The sequence below is a fragment of the Erpetoichthys calabaricus genome, chromosome 10 (assembly GCF_900747795.2).
Source record: "Erpetoichthys calabaricus chromosome 10, fErpCal1.3, whole genome shotgun sequence".
NCBI lineage: Eukaryota > Metazoa > Chordata > Cladistia > Polypteriformes > Polypteridae > Erpetoichthys > Erpetoichthys calabaricus.
Window position 1 is genome coordinate 55,280,711 of NC_041403.2, and position 16,303 is coordinate 55,297,013.

The window sequence follows — 16,303 nt, forward strand, 5'->3', positions numbered from 1 at the left end:
GACTCATTGCTCTGAGAATTTGGATTCACTCCATCTCTTGGTTACTGATTGATGGGAGTTTGAACTTGGCTTCCCAAAGTATTCTGACCTGTTTCAGCATTTTAAAATATAGTATATTAAGGTATTTAGCAAAACTGAAACTAAATAGGGCAGCACGGTGGCACAGTGGTAGTGCTGCTGCCTCACAGTAAGGAGACATGTTTGCTTCCTGGGTCCTCCCTGCGTGGAGTTTGTTCTCCCATTGTCTGCATGGGTTTCCTCCGTGTGCTCCAGTTTCCTCCCACTGTCCAAAGACATGCAGGTTAGGTGAATTGACAATGCTAAAGTGGCCCTAGTATGTTTGGTATGTGGGTGTGTTTAACCTGTGATGGGCTGGCAACTTGCCTGGGGTTTGTTCCATCCTTACATTTTATGCTAGCTGGCTCCAGCCACACCCCACTTCAAACGACCTTGCTCTGGATTAAATGGGTTATAAACAGAATACAGTAATCCCTCCTCCATCGCGGGGGTTGCGTTCCAGAGCCACCCGCAAAATAAGAAAATCCGCGAAGTAGAAACCATATGTTTATATGGTTATTTTTATATATTTTAAGCCCTTATAAACTCTTCCACACTATTACAAACATTTCACGCACAATTATACAGCATAAACCCTTTGTATTCTCTTAGATATTAGGTAAGATTCGTTGAAATTATGTATGTAAACACAGTTTACATACAGTAAAACCTAAATATTATTTTAAAGATATCAAGCGTCTCTGATATCACATATGTTACAGTCATTACGACAGACAGGCCACCAGCAATAAATACGTACAACGCAAGAAAAATTGTATACAGTAAAATGTGTGTACAGTGACACTAAACTATGTACAAGTACTGTACGTAAATAATTAATTATGGTTACTCACCAACAATGACACGACGACTTGTCCGGTAACGATGAGTTTAATTTTACTGCACAACAAAGGAGAGCGTTACAGCTCTTCTAAAGGAGCCTCTTCAGGCGACTGTTTAGCACCGCCGTTGTTCTTCTTCCATCACTCTTCAATCCAAATCCCTAGAGCAGATTCCATCCAGACTACTGCCTTATCACGTCCACTTGCAACTCATTTTGCACCCTGGTTAAAAGACACTGCGGCCGTAGATCTTATATGCTTTTCCTCCTTTTTAAATAAAAAGAATCGTGGACTCATCGTGTAGCTGTTTCCTTCCTTCAACATATCCAAAACTTTTACCTTTTCTGCAATCATTTGCATCTTCTGTTGGCGCTTGTGCACGTTAATGTTGAATGAGTGAGATTACACTTCCTGGTTAATGCAACACTCCGTCGCTGAGCCAATCAGCAGCACACAGGAACTTAACCGCGTGCTCTGATTGGGTAGCTTCTCAGCCATCCGCCAATAGCGTCCCTTGTTTCAATTCAAATGCGTCCCTTGTTTCAATTCAAATGGGCAAATCAACTGAGGAAGCACACGTACTGTAGACCGCAGACATCCGCGAAGCAGTGAAAAATCCGCGATATATATTCACATATGCTTACATTTAAAATCCGCGATGGAGTGAAGCCGCGAAAGACGAAGCGCGATATAGCGAGGGATCACTGTATACATAGTTCTGTTGGTTGGGTGTTATATGGTTTGTTCCATTAAAAAAATAAAAACACATGCGTTACTGAATGTATATATCAACAATCTCTTTAGACTGTGATTGACCAAATTTTACAAACAGGGAGAGAGACAGCAGCTGTCATACAGTTACTTGGGCAGTTTGAATCTAATCCCATTAGCTTTTTGTCCTTTAAAGGGGAGTTTACATGAACACAATGGGATGTAATAAGAGATTTTCTTTTCTGTTTAAGTTTACCGAGGGTGAGTGGTTGTCTTTCTTACCTTTGCACAGTGTGCATACATTATCAAATAAAGACAATATATTTCTTATGTTGTATTTTTACTCTCTCTGATGAATTTATATAGTATGTAAAGCAAAATGTAATACCACCATAAACAAGAACATTTTAGCTGAACAATGCTGCAAGCAATATTTTGTGCTCCTAAACTAAAGAATTGTACTTGAACTTATACACACTTATGACTGTTGTCTGCACAATGGTAAACATGATCCTAAATACTGAATTTATTTTATTGTCATAACAAAGTCATGATTTAGTGAAGAAATGAAATTAACTAAATCATTTCATAATAGAGTCAACTGAAAATTCTTTGCCAACAAATTAATGAATAGTTCACCTTAGTCTGGATTCTATGGTATCTCCACTGGGCTTCACCATCTACTAAGTGGACATGTCATTTTCATTTTGTCTTAAATCCAAAGGTGATGGTATTTGCTTAATTAATAAAGCAGTGATAGTCAAGCTGTACATTACTTTGGTCATGTTCACTCCATTTTGAATCTGTGACTATAATTTATAAATGAAGTGAGCTCACATCAGTTTTTTATTCAAGTTTACCATCATCCACATCTTATTACACATAGCTTTACTGTATGAAAAGTAGCTCACCATACAGAATTTCCTCAGTTAAGAGTTTTCATTCTGATTATCCTGGGAGATCTTAAACAGATACATCTTTATGTGTAGCACCATACAAAAAACAGCAAGTGAAAATGTTCTATGAGAGATGCCAAAATCTTTGATCAATGATAATTTTTAGCTCTATCAGTTTATCATATGCTCACAAGGAATTCCTTTAGGATACTCCAACCAATCAATTTCTTATTCTCTTTACAACTTAACAACAGAAACGTAAAACTATTAAAACACAGAAAATATGGCAAGAAAAACAGTGTAAACAATTTTAAAAAATCTTTTGTCTGTACAACTTGGTTGTTCTCTGAATTGTAGTGCAACTTTTTGAAGATTGTTTAGTCAAGTTATGTTGTATATTTTGTTTTGCAAAGACTTCTGCATCTCCACAAAAACTGTAAAAATAAAACCACAATGTCAATTAATAAAAATGATTTTATTATACAGACATACAGTATGCATTCAGCCTGTATTATTGGAGACAAAGATTTATGTAAGACTACTAAATATGAACTGATGCATGCTCCTAACCTCCTCCTCCTCCTCCTCCTGTCAACAAGAAAGCCAAGTATAAATCAACTTGAAAAGAAATCTGCTGTCAATACTATAGTTTGGAATCAGAGTTGAAAAAGCCTACAGGAAAAACTACAGAACAAGGTCACACTACCAGCTAATGACCTTGATTTGCCAGACAGTTCAGTGCTAATTTTGAACAAAATCATGTACCAGCTTCTCTCCCACCATTTCCTCCTGTGACCATACCACCTAAATTTAAAATTTTAGGAAAAGAAGAAACAAAAGGAATTCAGTCACCAAGGATCATCTCACCCCTGCAATGTGCAACCAATGTTCACATGAGCTGGATCCTGTTTGCACACAGACCTTTAAAACCTTGATACGTAATGATCATTTTCACAGTGTTTTAAGCGCTCTATCATTCCCATTCCATAAAAGGCTAAAACAACATGCCTCAAAGTCGTCAGACTTGTCACTCTTACATCTGTGGCCATTAAAGTCTTTGAACAACTAGCTCTTAGATACCTGCAAATATATACATCATCACAGACAAACCCACATTATTTTGCATATTGAGGTACCAGGTTTGTTGATGACACTATTAACCTGGACCTTCGCAACATTCTTTAACATATATGTTCACATTTTTTAATAAGTTTACTTCAGCCTCTATCTATCTTTAATACTTATCCTTTAAAGCCCTTTAGGAAACTCTAGGATATGGACATGAACCATTAATGTTCTGGATCCTTGATTTCCTAAGCAAGAGCCTAAGCCCTGTCATTCAGCATAGGAATGCCACAGGGCTGTTTCCTCTCTCAACTTCTAGGTTTCTCCAATTTGAACAATTCAGTCAAAATATTTAAATATACTGATGACATCATCATTATGAGGCAAATTATATGAGCAATGAACCATCTTAAGAACAAGAGGTGGACAAGGCAGCAGCACTGTATTAGAATGACAATCTTAACCTCAACAACTTAACAACACTTGTCTTCTGTGTGGATAATTAACAGTATATGAAGTAATATGGTTAATACTATATAGCCATAATGTTAGTTTCATTAGGTAAGTTGATTTGACAAACAAAATAAAGATGTTACTTGTGACCACATAATCTTTGCTAGATACATGTATTTAAATAACTTGAAACAAACAGAAACAAGTTAAAACTGTTAGGTTGAGGTAATTGAGTTTTTCACAATTGTCCAGACAAAGCAATAAAGGCCCCACAAAACACATACTGATCATCGTCAGATGCTTATGCCCAGCTACTTATGTTCACATTTGAAAAACAGCAGCATATCCTTGTGAAGTCTCCTCCATAATGTCATTTTCAATTCTGTGTATCCACTTTAGGTTTGTGGGGAGCTGGTAGCTATCCTGATAGTATTGCATTAGTCGGCTCTGGTCCGGGTGACAGCACATTACATGGCACAAAAGCATACCCCAAAAAAACTCTTAGTGCAATTAGAAAAATTATACAAAATGTATAAGATGTACAAAGCTAACTCACAATAAAATGCAAAGAACATATTGATTCCACACATTATCTCTGAACCCGGGACTCTTGAGCTACACAGCAACAGTGCTAATGAGCTAATCATGTCCTGCCAGGTTTGTGCTGAATATCAAGAAGCTGGCAAAGAAATTAAAAAGAATTTCTCTACTTTACCTTTTCTTTTTCACATTAGGACTGTGTACTTTTTTAAAACAGTGCAACACAACCAAGTAACATTTCCTGGTAAGGATAGTCCCTTTTTGGAACTCCTTTTGAAATTCTTTTCCAAGAAGTGAAAGGAACACATATAGCTTTTTTGTGGACGTTTTTAAATTTAGCATCTTTGCCATATGATGGAAGCCTGAAATGTTTGTTTAGATAGATAGATAGATAGATAGATAGATAGATAGATAGATAGATAGATAGATAGATAGATAGATAGATAGATAGATAGATAGATAGATAGATAGATAGATAGATAGATAGATAGATAGATAGATAGATAGATAGATAGATAGATAGATAGATAGATAGATAGATAGATAGATAGATAGATAGATACGTTATTAATCCCAGGGGGAAATTCACATATTCCAGCAGCAAAAATATTAAAGAGTAATAAAAAATGCAGATAAAAAAAACAGACAATAACTTGAATAATATTCAACGTTTACCCCCTCTGGTGGAATAGAAGAGTCGCATAGTTTGGGGGAGGAATGATCTTCTCAGTCTGTCAGTGGAGCAGGACAGTGACAGCAGTCTGTCACTGAAACTGCTCCTCTGTCTGGAGATGACACTGTTTAATGGATTAATACTAAAACATAGGAGGTAGCCACATTCTGACTGTTATAAATACTTGTGTTGAAAGCATTCCAGGCTCAAGATATGCGTTACTTCTTGCCAGTTATGGAAACCTCGAACTGAAAAATAGTTCTAGACTATTTTAAAACTCTTTACTGACTTGCACTGGCTAGCCTTGAATGACAGAAGCATCTCACAATAAAAAAAAATGGTGCCATCTTTTATCCTGATGAAAATAATCTGGATTGGCACAGCTTTTTTCTTCTGATGACAGAGCTCTCAACTCCAGGAACTAACACTGGCTTTCATTTGTCACTGTACTATTTTTGTACTGCACTTTTTGTTTTAATTCCACATGCACAGAGACATACTGAATGTACATGGTATATACTTAGTTATGTGAAAATAAAAGTATTGTGCATCTTGTAGAAGAGCAGGCTGAATATACAGTGGGGAGGCAACAACCAATGATTATAGTAATGGTGTACAATGCTTTCTTTCTAGGTGCTCCTTATCTTCAAAAAATCTACAAAAATGCTTATTGCTTTCTGTACCACTCTGAATTACCTTTACTCTTTCAGACAGAACAGCGCTGGTGATCTTTAATAACATTAACAATTACTGTACACATTTATTTATATAGTACCTTTCCCATGCTCAAAGCAATTCCTAGAAATACAAAACATTGGATGCAAAATAATAACAACACAAAACACTAAATAAAAGATAAATACAGGAAATACTAAATTTTGAATTGATTAACAGACAATAAACCAGGATTAAAAGTACAAAACTTTACAAGAGAAATGACAAAACATTGGATGCAAAATAATAACAACACAAAACACTAAATAAAAGATAAATACAGGAAAAACTAAATTTTGAACTGATTAACAGACAATAAACCAGGATTAAAAGTACAAAACTTTAAAGAAAAATGAGCAAATAACATAATTTGTGATATAAATACAAATCATCCTGAGCATCTGCACAGGAAATGTAAACTGAGAAATGGTCAGAATGTCAGGGTAAGTTAAAGGTCTTCCTGAACAAATGAGTTTTCAGCTGCTTTTAAAAAGAATGAATTGAGTCACCTTATCTAATTAATTTAGGCTGGTCGTTCCAAATTATGACAGCAAAAAAGCTAAAGACTCTATCACTAATATAGCAAAGATTAATTTGGGGTACAAGAAGATTACCAGAATTGCTGGACCTTAGTGTGTGAAGAGGAGCATAGTAATGGAGGAGGTTACTGATGCAGTCCTGTGCAAGGCCATTTAAAGCTTTATAGGTTAGTAACAGAATGTTATATCCAGCCCTATAACATACAGGGAACCAGACAGATGGAGAAGAATGGGTGTTTTGTGCTTACTGTTCCAGGTCTGAGTAAGGACTCTTGCAGCAGAGATTTAAACCAGCTTGAGCTACGATAATAAATTACAAGTAGCACCTGCCAGTAGGGAGTTACAGAAGTCGATGCTGGATGAGAAGTACAGACAAGTTTCTCAGCATCAGAAAAGGAGAGGAATGAATACGCATATGATGTCTTGCTGATGTGAAAATAAGAAAAAGTTCTAATTTCATTTATGTAGATAGAATGAGAAAGGGAGGAATCAAACATAACTCTAAGATTCCTTGCAGAAGTAGAAGTTACAATGATTTTAACCCTGGGAATGACTGAACCAAGAGCTGTTTTTAAGCCTAGTTTTAGTGCCAATTAGCATGACTTCTTTTTTTTGTAGTTTAATTTCAAAAAGATATGTTCCACCCAGGTTTTAATTTCATTGAGGCAAGTTGTAAGCTGTGAAACTCTAATGAATATTCATTTTTAACACTGAAAGAAAATATGACCAAAGAGATGCATGTAGATGTAGAAAGACATCTGCAAGAGGGCCAATGACAGAGCTTTGAGGAATTTCTTGTGTGATTGGCACTTAGCTGGACCTGCTGATGCCAAGATTCTTGCCTATCCATCTGACAGGAAAAAACCACTGGAGGCCTGTGCTAGAGATATACAGAATATCCTTCATTCTGCAAAGCAGAATATATTGGTTGGCATTATCAAATGCTGTACTAATGGAATTAATATGCTGATTTGTCCAGAGTCTGCTGCCATAATCAAGTCATTAGTTACCCGAAGCAGAGTCGTTTCACAGCTCTCAAACCAGACTGAAAAGGAAGCATAAGCTTATTGCAAGTTAAGTAACTAGTGAGTAGAGAGGCCATAATTTGGTCAAAAGCTTAAAATAAAAACGGTAAGTGAGAGATGAAAATTGTTCAAACTGTCAGTATCAGACCAGACATTTTTTAACACTGGGGGTACAGAAGTGATTACCAAGCAATGGGATCATTAGTGAATGAAGATAAAAGTGAAGAAAATTTGGAAAAACAGCTGGATGGAGAGGGTAGAAAGTGAGAAATACAATAAGATGATGAACCAGTATTAGTTGTATTTTTTAGGCTTATAATTTTACCACAGAAAATGTTAAAGGAATTTTTTACAGTCTGCAGTAGAAGAGGTTATCTGGCCAGATGCAGATTGGAGTAGTTTAAACATAGAGAGCAAAACTCTTGGGTTATCATGGCCACTCTCTATCATTCCATCATAGTATGCATTCTTAGCTACAATACGTACATCTCTATAAGCTCTTATATAGTCAGAGAAAGCATGGGGCATGCACAGTCTTATGTGACACTTATGTGACTCTTTCATAGATCATAGTGCCAAATACTTAAAGGAGACATCGCTGTGTTTTAAAGGAACTGTGTTATCAAGTGCTTAATGAACAGCTGAGTTATAGTGATCAATAAGACTATCCAATGTGGATTGAAAAGGGGAAGACAGAAAAGATCATAAAAAGGTTCAACCATGTGGTACGCCTGTACTTAGTATAAGGGCCTTTAAAATGTTCTTCTCACAAAGAACATTCAATGGCAAATACCACAAAGACCAATTGATAACCACGTCTATCAGTCTGTCAAAATTCTTGAAACGAATAATTACGTTAAAGATAGCACCTTAGCTAATAAAGAGGACCCAGGCTTAAATACTTGAAGACACTAGATGCTACAGAATATCATAAAGCCCAGTGAATACTGTGCCTTCTACTTGCTTATTGCTCCTGTAGGTAAACTGGTTCAAACTCAAGAGGATGTTAAACAGACAGTTGGCTATGAATGACTCAAATACTTTTATTATGAGAAATGTCAAGACAACAGGTCTGACGTCACTGAATCAGCACACAGTAAATATCTGTAACAGGCATTATAGTAGCCATACTAAAATAGTTTGAAGCTTTTGCATACTTAAGTGAAAGATAAATATATCTTTTAAAACAAGAGTAAAATGATTATTACAGGACTTAAGTATAAATATAGAAACAATGTTAAGTCTAGATGATTTCCTGCTGTTCTGCCTTCAGTTTCTACAGTATAATATATTCTGTGTTCATAAGGGGGTTTGGGGTGTAAAAACACCACATTAGGACCTGAATGGATGAGGCTGGGTGGACATAAACCTGATAAGCCCTAGAGATCATACAGTAGCAATGATTCAATGTGTTCCTTGTTTCTGGCCACAACTGCAATCTGCTATTATTATCAGGGTAAAATCTTCCTCAGATCAGTATAGTAAATGTCTTCTAATCCATATTACTAACCGAGAATGCTAAACCGGATGGACGCAGGGACATCCGGCCATGGGCCGTAGCCGCAAAAAGACGTACTGCGCAGGCGCCCCAAGAAATGAGGCGCCGCGAGAGGCAGCCGCGACCACAGACAAGCCGCGACCACAGAAAAAAGGAGTCAAACGCAGGCGACGCACACAGCCCCGCACGAAAGCCATTGCACACGAAACTAGCACACAAAAAAAAAGAAGCCGCTCGCGCCCCACGAATCCCACACCCACCTCCAAGCAAGCCCCCCCCCCCCCAACTACAAGCAACGGACGGGACACACACAAAGAGGACGATTCAACAAGCCCCTGGCACACAAAAAAAAGAACCCGCAACACCCCCCCCCCCCCCCCAAAAGCAATGGACGGGACACACACAAAGAGGAGGATTCAACAAGCCCCTGGCACACAAAAAGAAAGAAGACGCTCTCGACCCACCAATCCCACCACCCCCTCCAAGCAACATGCCCCCCCCCCCCCCCAGACGCCGGCAAAGCACACAGCGCCTCACGAATCCCATTGCACACGAAACGGGACGCACACAAAGAGGAGGATTCAACAAGCTCCTACCACACCAAAAAAAAGAAGCCGTGACCGCCACACCAAGCCCATTACAGACGAAATGGGACAGACTACGGACATGGCACACGAAACGTTCACAACAACGACGATTCAGACCCACAAACACACGTACATCAATAAGAAGTGACACCCAAAGCCCCATTTCTAAAGGAACCGTCCGCAGACACCTGCTAAACGATTGCGCCACTTAGCTGACAACGCGTTCGATGATGAGTCCACTATTGAGGAAAATTCATTGGGATTAAGGAATGTCATTTGCAATCATTGTCATTCACTTAACTTCCCTGAAGAAACAACTGGCAATACAAGTAATGAATTTACACGTTGTTGTCAAAAGGGTCAGATTAGACTGCCTCCTTTACATTCATATCCTGAATATCTACAGAAGCTTCTAACTAACGATGTACCTGAAACTAAAAACTTTATGAACTGCATTAGATCCTACAATAGTTCATTTGCTTTTGCATCTACCGGAGTAAATATCAGGCCACAAAAAGGCAATGGCCCATACTGCTTTCGCATATGTGGACAAATATTACATCGCATTGGAACAGTGCACCCTGAAACAAATCAACAACGCAGATATGCACAAATCTACACACAAAGCCCCATTTCTAAATGAACCGTCCATATTAAACATACGTCATCTCAACACGTTCACACTATGCAGCATAGGTGGATCTCATTACAATAAGGCACTATTAACCGTTCAACCGCAGAAAAGGCTCCATATTAACAGTGAGTGCGATCCTCCTTATTACTTATCCATATTTATCACGCTCAAGAACAAACAAGTCATAAATTCACGATCACGGGTACAAATCGATACGGCTCGGATAATGGGACCAAATACAATTCACACTATGCAGCATAGGTGGATCTCATTACAATGAGGCACTATTAACCGTTCAACCGCAGAAAAGGCTCCACATTAACAGTGAGTGCGATCCTCCTTATTACTTATCCATATTTCTAACGCTGAAGAACAAACAATTCATGAATTCACGATCACGGGTACAAACCGATACGGCTCGAGTAACGAGACCAAACACACGAACCCGCATGAAAAAAAAAATACACGTCTGCTCCAATGCGCTTCTGAAACTCTGGAAGAAAAAATGTCTCGGCTCCAAAAACGCAAAGCTCAACTAACACAGTTACAGAGACGAACCCAAATGGACAGACACACTGAACGTGGACGCATGCAGCGCGCGTCTCACAGTACTGCATCGAAACAGGCACGGCTTCAAAACGAAACACCTCCCATCTCAGACATACAGAAACGGCCGCGAGGGAACATCAACGACAGACACCTGCTAAACGATTGCGCCAGTTAGCTGACAACGTGTTCAATAATGAGTCCACTATTCAGGAAAATTCATTGAGATTAATGAATGTCATTTGCAATCATTGTCATTCACTTAACTTCCCTGAAGAAACAACTGGCAATACATGTAATGAATTTACACGTTGTTATCAAAACGGTCAAATAGACTGCCTCCTTTACATTCATATCCTGAATATCTACAGAAGCTTCTAAATAACAATGTACCTGAAAGTGAAATCTTTATGAACTGCATTAGATCCTACAAATCGATATCCACTATGAACATTAACAGTGGCACTGCACATGACATCCGTCTTGCAAAACTGTTAATTATTGATGAATGTACAATGGCATCCACTCACTTACTCCACACCATTCATAAACTTCTACAAACGTTTATGAATAATGATCTTCCCTTTGAAGGAAAGGTACTTTTATTACGAGGAGATTTTAGACAGCGCGTAGCTATTGTTCCACATTCCATGCGCTCAGCTATTGTTCAGTGCACCTTAAAATTCGAAGACAATTGGCATTGCTTTCAAAAGATACAGTTAGTACATAACATGCGATGTCCATATCCAGATCATAATAATTGGTTATTACAACTGGGAGATGGTACACTCACCAATACAGATAGACTTCACCCAGATATTATTACAATTCCTCAAGCCTTTATCTGCGCCGACTTAGTTACAGACAGATTTGGAACAGCAATCTCATTTGACCAAATGCCCCTTTTAACACAACGCACTATATTATGTCCAAAAAATATTAATGTGGAAAACATAACTACCCAAGTCATTGCATTACTGCATCATCTACACCTTCACACTATTCTATATCTCATTCATACATCACGCTCTTTCTCATTCCCAACACCAGGGGTTGGCGAGCGAAGCGAGCAGGGGGCGGAGCCCCCTAGTATAAACATAAGACAGTCAGAATGTGTATTTTAAGTTTCATTAAGTTCTTACACTAGTTACTAGAGAGCGGAGGGGGCATTTGTGTGTGGTGGAATTTAAATAGCCACAAGGACTACCAAAGCAAGTTCTCCCTACAGACAAAAAAGGTCTACATCTAATGACAGTTTCTGTCTCTAGAGAACAATATTTTTAAAATGCCATGCTATGTGAGCTTCATAGCTGGTCTGCATAAAAGCACACATTTTCACTTCTTAAGTAAATGATCAGCTGATTGGTCAGTTCACAGCAGTGAAAAACCATAGAGTCCCACTTCTATGTTGGGCACTGATGAACTCGTAGTCATTTCAATGAAATAAAACAGAGAGCAATCCATGCTGCAGCTCTTACTGAATCGGATGAGTAGAGTCAGTTCACTCATCTAACTTGGGACAGATATTGGACAGGAGGAGGCTTGGCAGTAGTAACCAGAGAAGCTTTCTGCTGTTTTGTTAAGACACCAGTGCTTTAGCCTTATTTCCTTTTCTGATCCTTATGACTGCTGCACAAATCATGTATCTTGCCCATATGAATAAAATGAGTCAATTAAAAAAAAACAGTTTATTTCTGTATTCTTTAATTGCAACATTACGTTTTTTTACAAAGGAATCAAACTCATACACACAGACACACACACACACACACACACACACACACACACATATATAATTTTTTTTTTTTAATTAGCCACAAACTTTTATTATAACTCCCATCCCCAGCACACTGAGGCACGCAAACCCTGAAAAGCCTGCTCACTTGAAACCTCAGCTGTACTACTCCCAATAAGGATGCAATGCTATAATACTTAAAACAGGAGCCCATAAAATAAAGAACTTAACAACGTAACAGTAATAATCTGCTCACTTTTGTGAAGGTGCAGTCTGTTTTATGTTAGTTTTCTCTGTTTTCACCATGCTCCTTGCAATATAAGTGGTGATTCTAAATTTGCCTTGTATGATCAAGTGTAGTTGTGTGAGTGAATATACTCTTTGATGGACAGGTGCACTCTAAAGGTGATGTATGCCTTGTGCCCAATATATCTGGGACAATGTCTGTTTTGTATAAGCTTTGTGTATAAACAATAACTGGGTTCAGAAAATGGATGAAGTAATCTTAACTCATTAAGTTTGCAGTACATGCATTTCATACTACATTTTGGCTAGTTTTCTTTATATCATGATTTTGGATTAATACAATCCCACCAGTTCCACTATTTCAGTTAAACAAAAATTCACTATTAAATATGAGCAGCTCAAAAACTGTACATGCATCAAAATACGATAAATATGTTAACATTTACTAGGAATAATTATTAATACCATTACAATGGGGTACATTGGTTTACATATCCCATTTTTTTTATTAACTAGCACAACAGGTAAACTTACATTGTTTTTAGATCCCAGTCTCCACAGGTTACAAATGCTGAACTCACATTAGGGTTCAAGAGTCCTTCATCTGCCATCCAATTATTCACTTTCTGATAACAAAAATACATAAATACATTTACTTTTGTTGTATTTTTTTCTTTCCTTACACTTTCTAAACTTCCCTAACATTCTCAATTATATTAAAATATTATTGCTTATGGGTTTGAACTGAAAAAACACATTAAGGTAGAATCAATTTTTATTTCTTTTAAGTGAAGTGCAAGCTTATTTTTTTAAAGTAAAATGTATTTCTATTACACTTTTATTATTTATTTAATCTTTCAGCACTAAAGTAAAATGCCCATTTTTGCTTGTGACTGTATTTGAGAGCTGCAGTTAAAACTCACAATTTCCAATAACCACTTTAATTTAATTAGAAAGGAAATACTTAGAAGCATTCAAATATGAAAAAAATTCTTTAAATGCACAACCATGAACACTAAATCATAAGTACTTGCATTAAGTTTATAAAAAGTAAAATATAGTTCAATAGTAAATCAATATGTTCATTATGTTCTGTGCAATTACATTTTAAAAGAAGCATCTTGTAAAGAACCCTCAAGCTTTGAAATCCCAAGGCAGAGCAACATTCTTGATGAAGCCTGGGGGACAGTACAGATGTCACATTAGCTGGTCTGTCACTGTCCGCTACCGCTAAAAATCAATTTTTCAATATGGTACACCATGTGTCAAGTCAGTGCTGGCAAATGTTATTCTAATGAAGTGGTAATCACCACACTATCACTCAGGTCACATCAATGTGCTGTGGTTAGAGTCAAAGGGCAAAAGTCACAGGTCACCTAAGGCTTGTACATTTACCTGCAGGGCTTGCTGAAGTGTAGGCTGTCCATCTACCATGGACTGAATGATTCCAGTCAGCTAAACACAAAACATAGACATTACTATATTTAAAACACTACTACATTAAACTTAGAATAAATAAAAAATAACAGTAAACAACAAATTACTAGGCATACAGTCAATAAAAAATACCCATACATTAAATCATTCTCATTATATTTACAACTTTAAACTTCACAGAGGCAGTTTTTACCACAATAACCAGATAGTAGATCTGGTACAATGACCTTAAAACTGACTTATGATCATCAAGGGGGTTAAAAATATTAAAGGAACGGAGTGTCTATTCTTACAAGTACAGTTAAATAAAAAAGGCAAACACCTAAAGGACTTCACAATAGAGGTCTTAGAAAGAAGGAGAAAAAATGAAGACCGTACAGTATATATTACTGGTATACGAATAGAATGAAAAAGAATCTCAAAGCAGATATACTTAAGATTAAAAGTGGAAAGCAATTTCTATCATGAAAACCATGACACAGTTCCCTATTGATATAGATATCGTTGTAGGTTAGAGTGAAAGACAAGTAAACTAGTGGAGTAATTTGAATAGAATGGTTAAAGTGTTTAAAAAAATTACCACATTTTTTAAGAAAGCATGCCTAGGTAACTATTTACTTAAAATATATGATCAACATTTACAAATAAGAGCAACTAACTACCATTTCAATGAGACTCACAAGATTATTATTATTAATCTGAAAATAATTCAAATTGTTAGTACCATGTCAATAAAACTTATTTCAAATCAGTTACAGATTACTTAATGTAAACATTTTGGTTCATGTTCTGCATTAGCAGATTTATGAAAGAATTATCCCATGTTGGTATAACCTTAAAAAGTTAACCTTAAAAACAATGTTTTTGCTTTTTACGAATTTTTACCAATGTCATTTAACACTAGCCTACCAAGAGAATGTGCATTACAGTGTGTAAGAACATACTTCAAGATGAACTGGCCTTCTGTCCAGTCCTGGTTTATGCCTTGTCCCACCAGTTTTGCTCCTTGTGACCTTATGTTATCATGAGCGGCATCAAAAAATGGATGTTATGTGAAAATAACAAGGAAATACTGCATTGCTGTCACACTTTGAGAACAGCATTAGCTCTAATACACTAGCAAAGACTTCCAAACATAAAACTGTAGCATTGCAGCAGTAAGTAAAAGGATATTAATGTATTTGTAAAAGTCGATCTGAATTGCTTATTTTACATTTACCAAGTCTGGCAAAAAAACAATTTACAGTAAACATAAAAAGCCAGCAGGAGCTCAGAGTGCTCCATTACTTTAGAAAGCCAGCATGAATATATCAGTAACCAAAACATGAGATACTTTAAAGAGTTATACTTACAGCAGAGGTGATATGTCTGATATTGCCAAGATGGCCCAAGTAATGTGGATGTTCACTTTGTTGTACTACCTTAACAAGTGAGACACTAGACGTATATGGCAACGAATTAACAAATTATTTCAGTGTAACATAATTAGAGTTGTTCCTGATGTGGTTTTATATTGACCCGTTTATAAAATACTGAGACCAGGGATCCTCCCACTCGGAGAAATATGTCATGGTAAGAAATTAATTGTGAAATTATGCATTTTGGACTTTTAGTATATTCAAGAATAAATTGTTTCTTAGAAAAAGAGCATAATGTCAGACTTTAGCAACAGCCTGTATAACACAGACTACATACACATAAAGAATGGTGGGAGGAGAGGTAGACAGAAGATCAAACATTTCAGTATAAAGAGAGAACACAACACAAAGTACTGCTTAGTTTTTAATCTTTGACAGATGCAGATGGCTACACTTCATCTGCTGTAACAAGCGAGGGCACTTGATCCACAGTATGGCTTTGTACTTAGTATCGAATTACTTTTACCAATCAATTGAGGTAATTTTTTATTTGATTTTCCAAATATATTATACAGGAAAAATATCCTTTAATAATCCTTTTAGTGTCTGAGCATTTTTTTGACAATTGACATGTGTAATTCATTGATTAGGACAGGAGTTAATAGTGTAATAGTGACAATGCACAAAAATACACAGGCACATATTTGAAATTCAGCAGTTAGTTGTTTTAACACACAATAGTTTGGA

At 36.9% G+C, this 16,303-nt stretch overlaps 1 protein-coding gene across 3 annotated transcripts in view; it reads right to left on the reverse strand.

The window, feature by feature from the left end:
- The window catches only part of LOC114659055 (ERI1 exoribonuclease 3-like), a 361,240-nt gene that overhangs the window by 284,787 nt on the left and 60,150 nt on the right, over window positions 1-16,303 (reverse strand). For all 3 annotated transcript variants that reach the window (XM_051933147.1, XM_028811266.2, XM_028811267.2), the window contains exons 4-5: window positions 14,157-14,216; window positions 13,296-13,387 (exon numbers count right to left, since the gene is read on the reverse strand). In XM_051933147.1, the coding sequence (XP_051789107.1) occupies window positions 13,296-13,387; window positions 14,157-14,216 (152 nt within the window). The remainder of the gene's footprint in view (window positions 1-13,295; window positions 13,388-14,156; window positions 14,217-16,303) is intronic.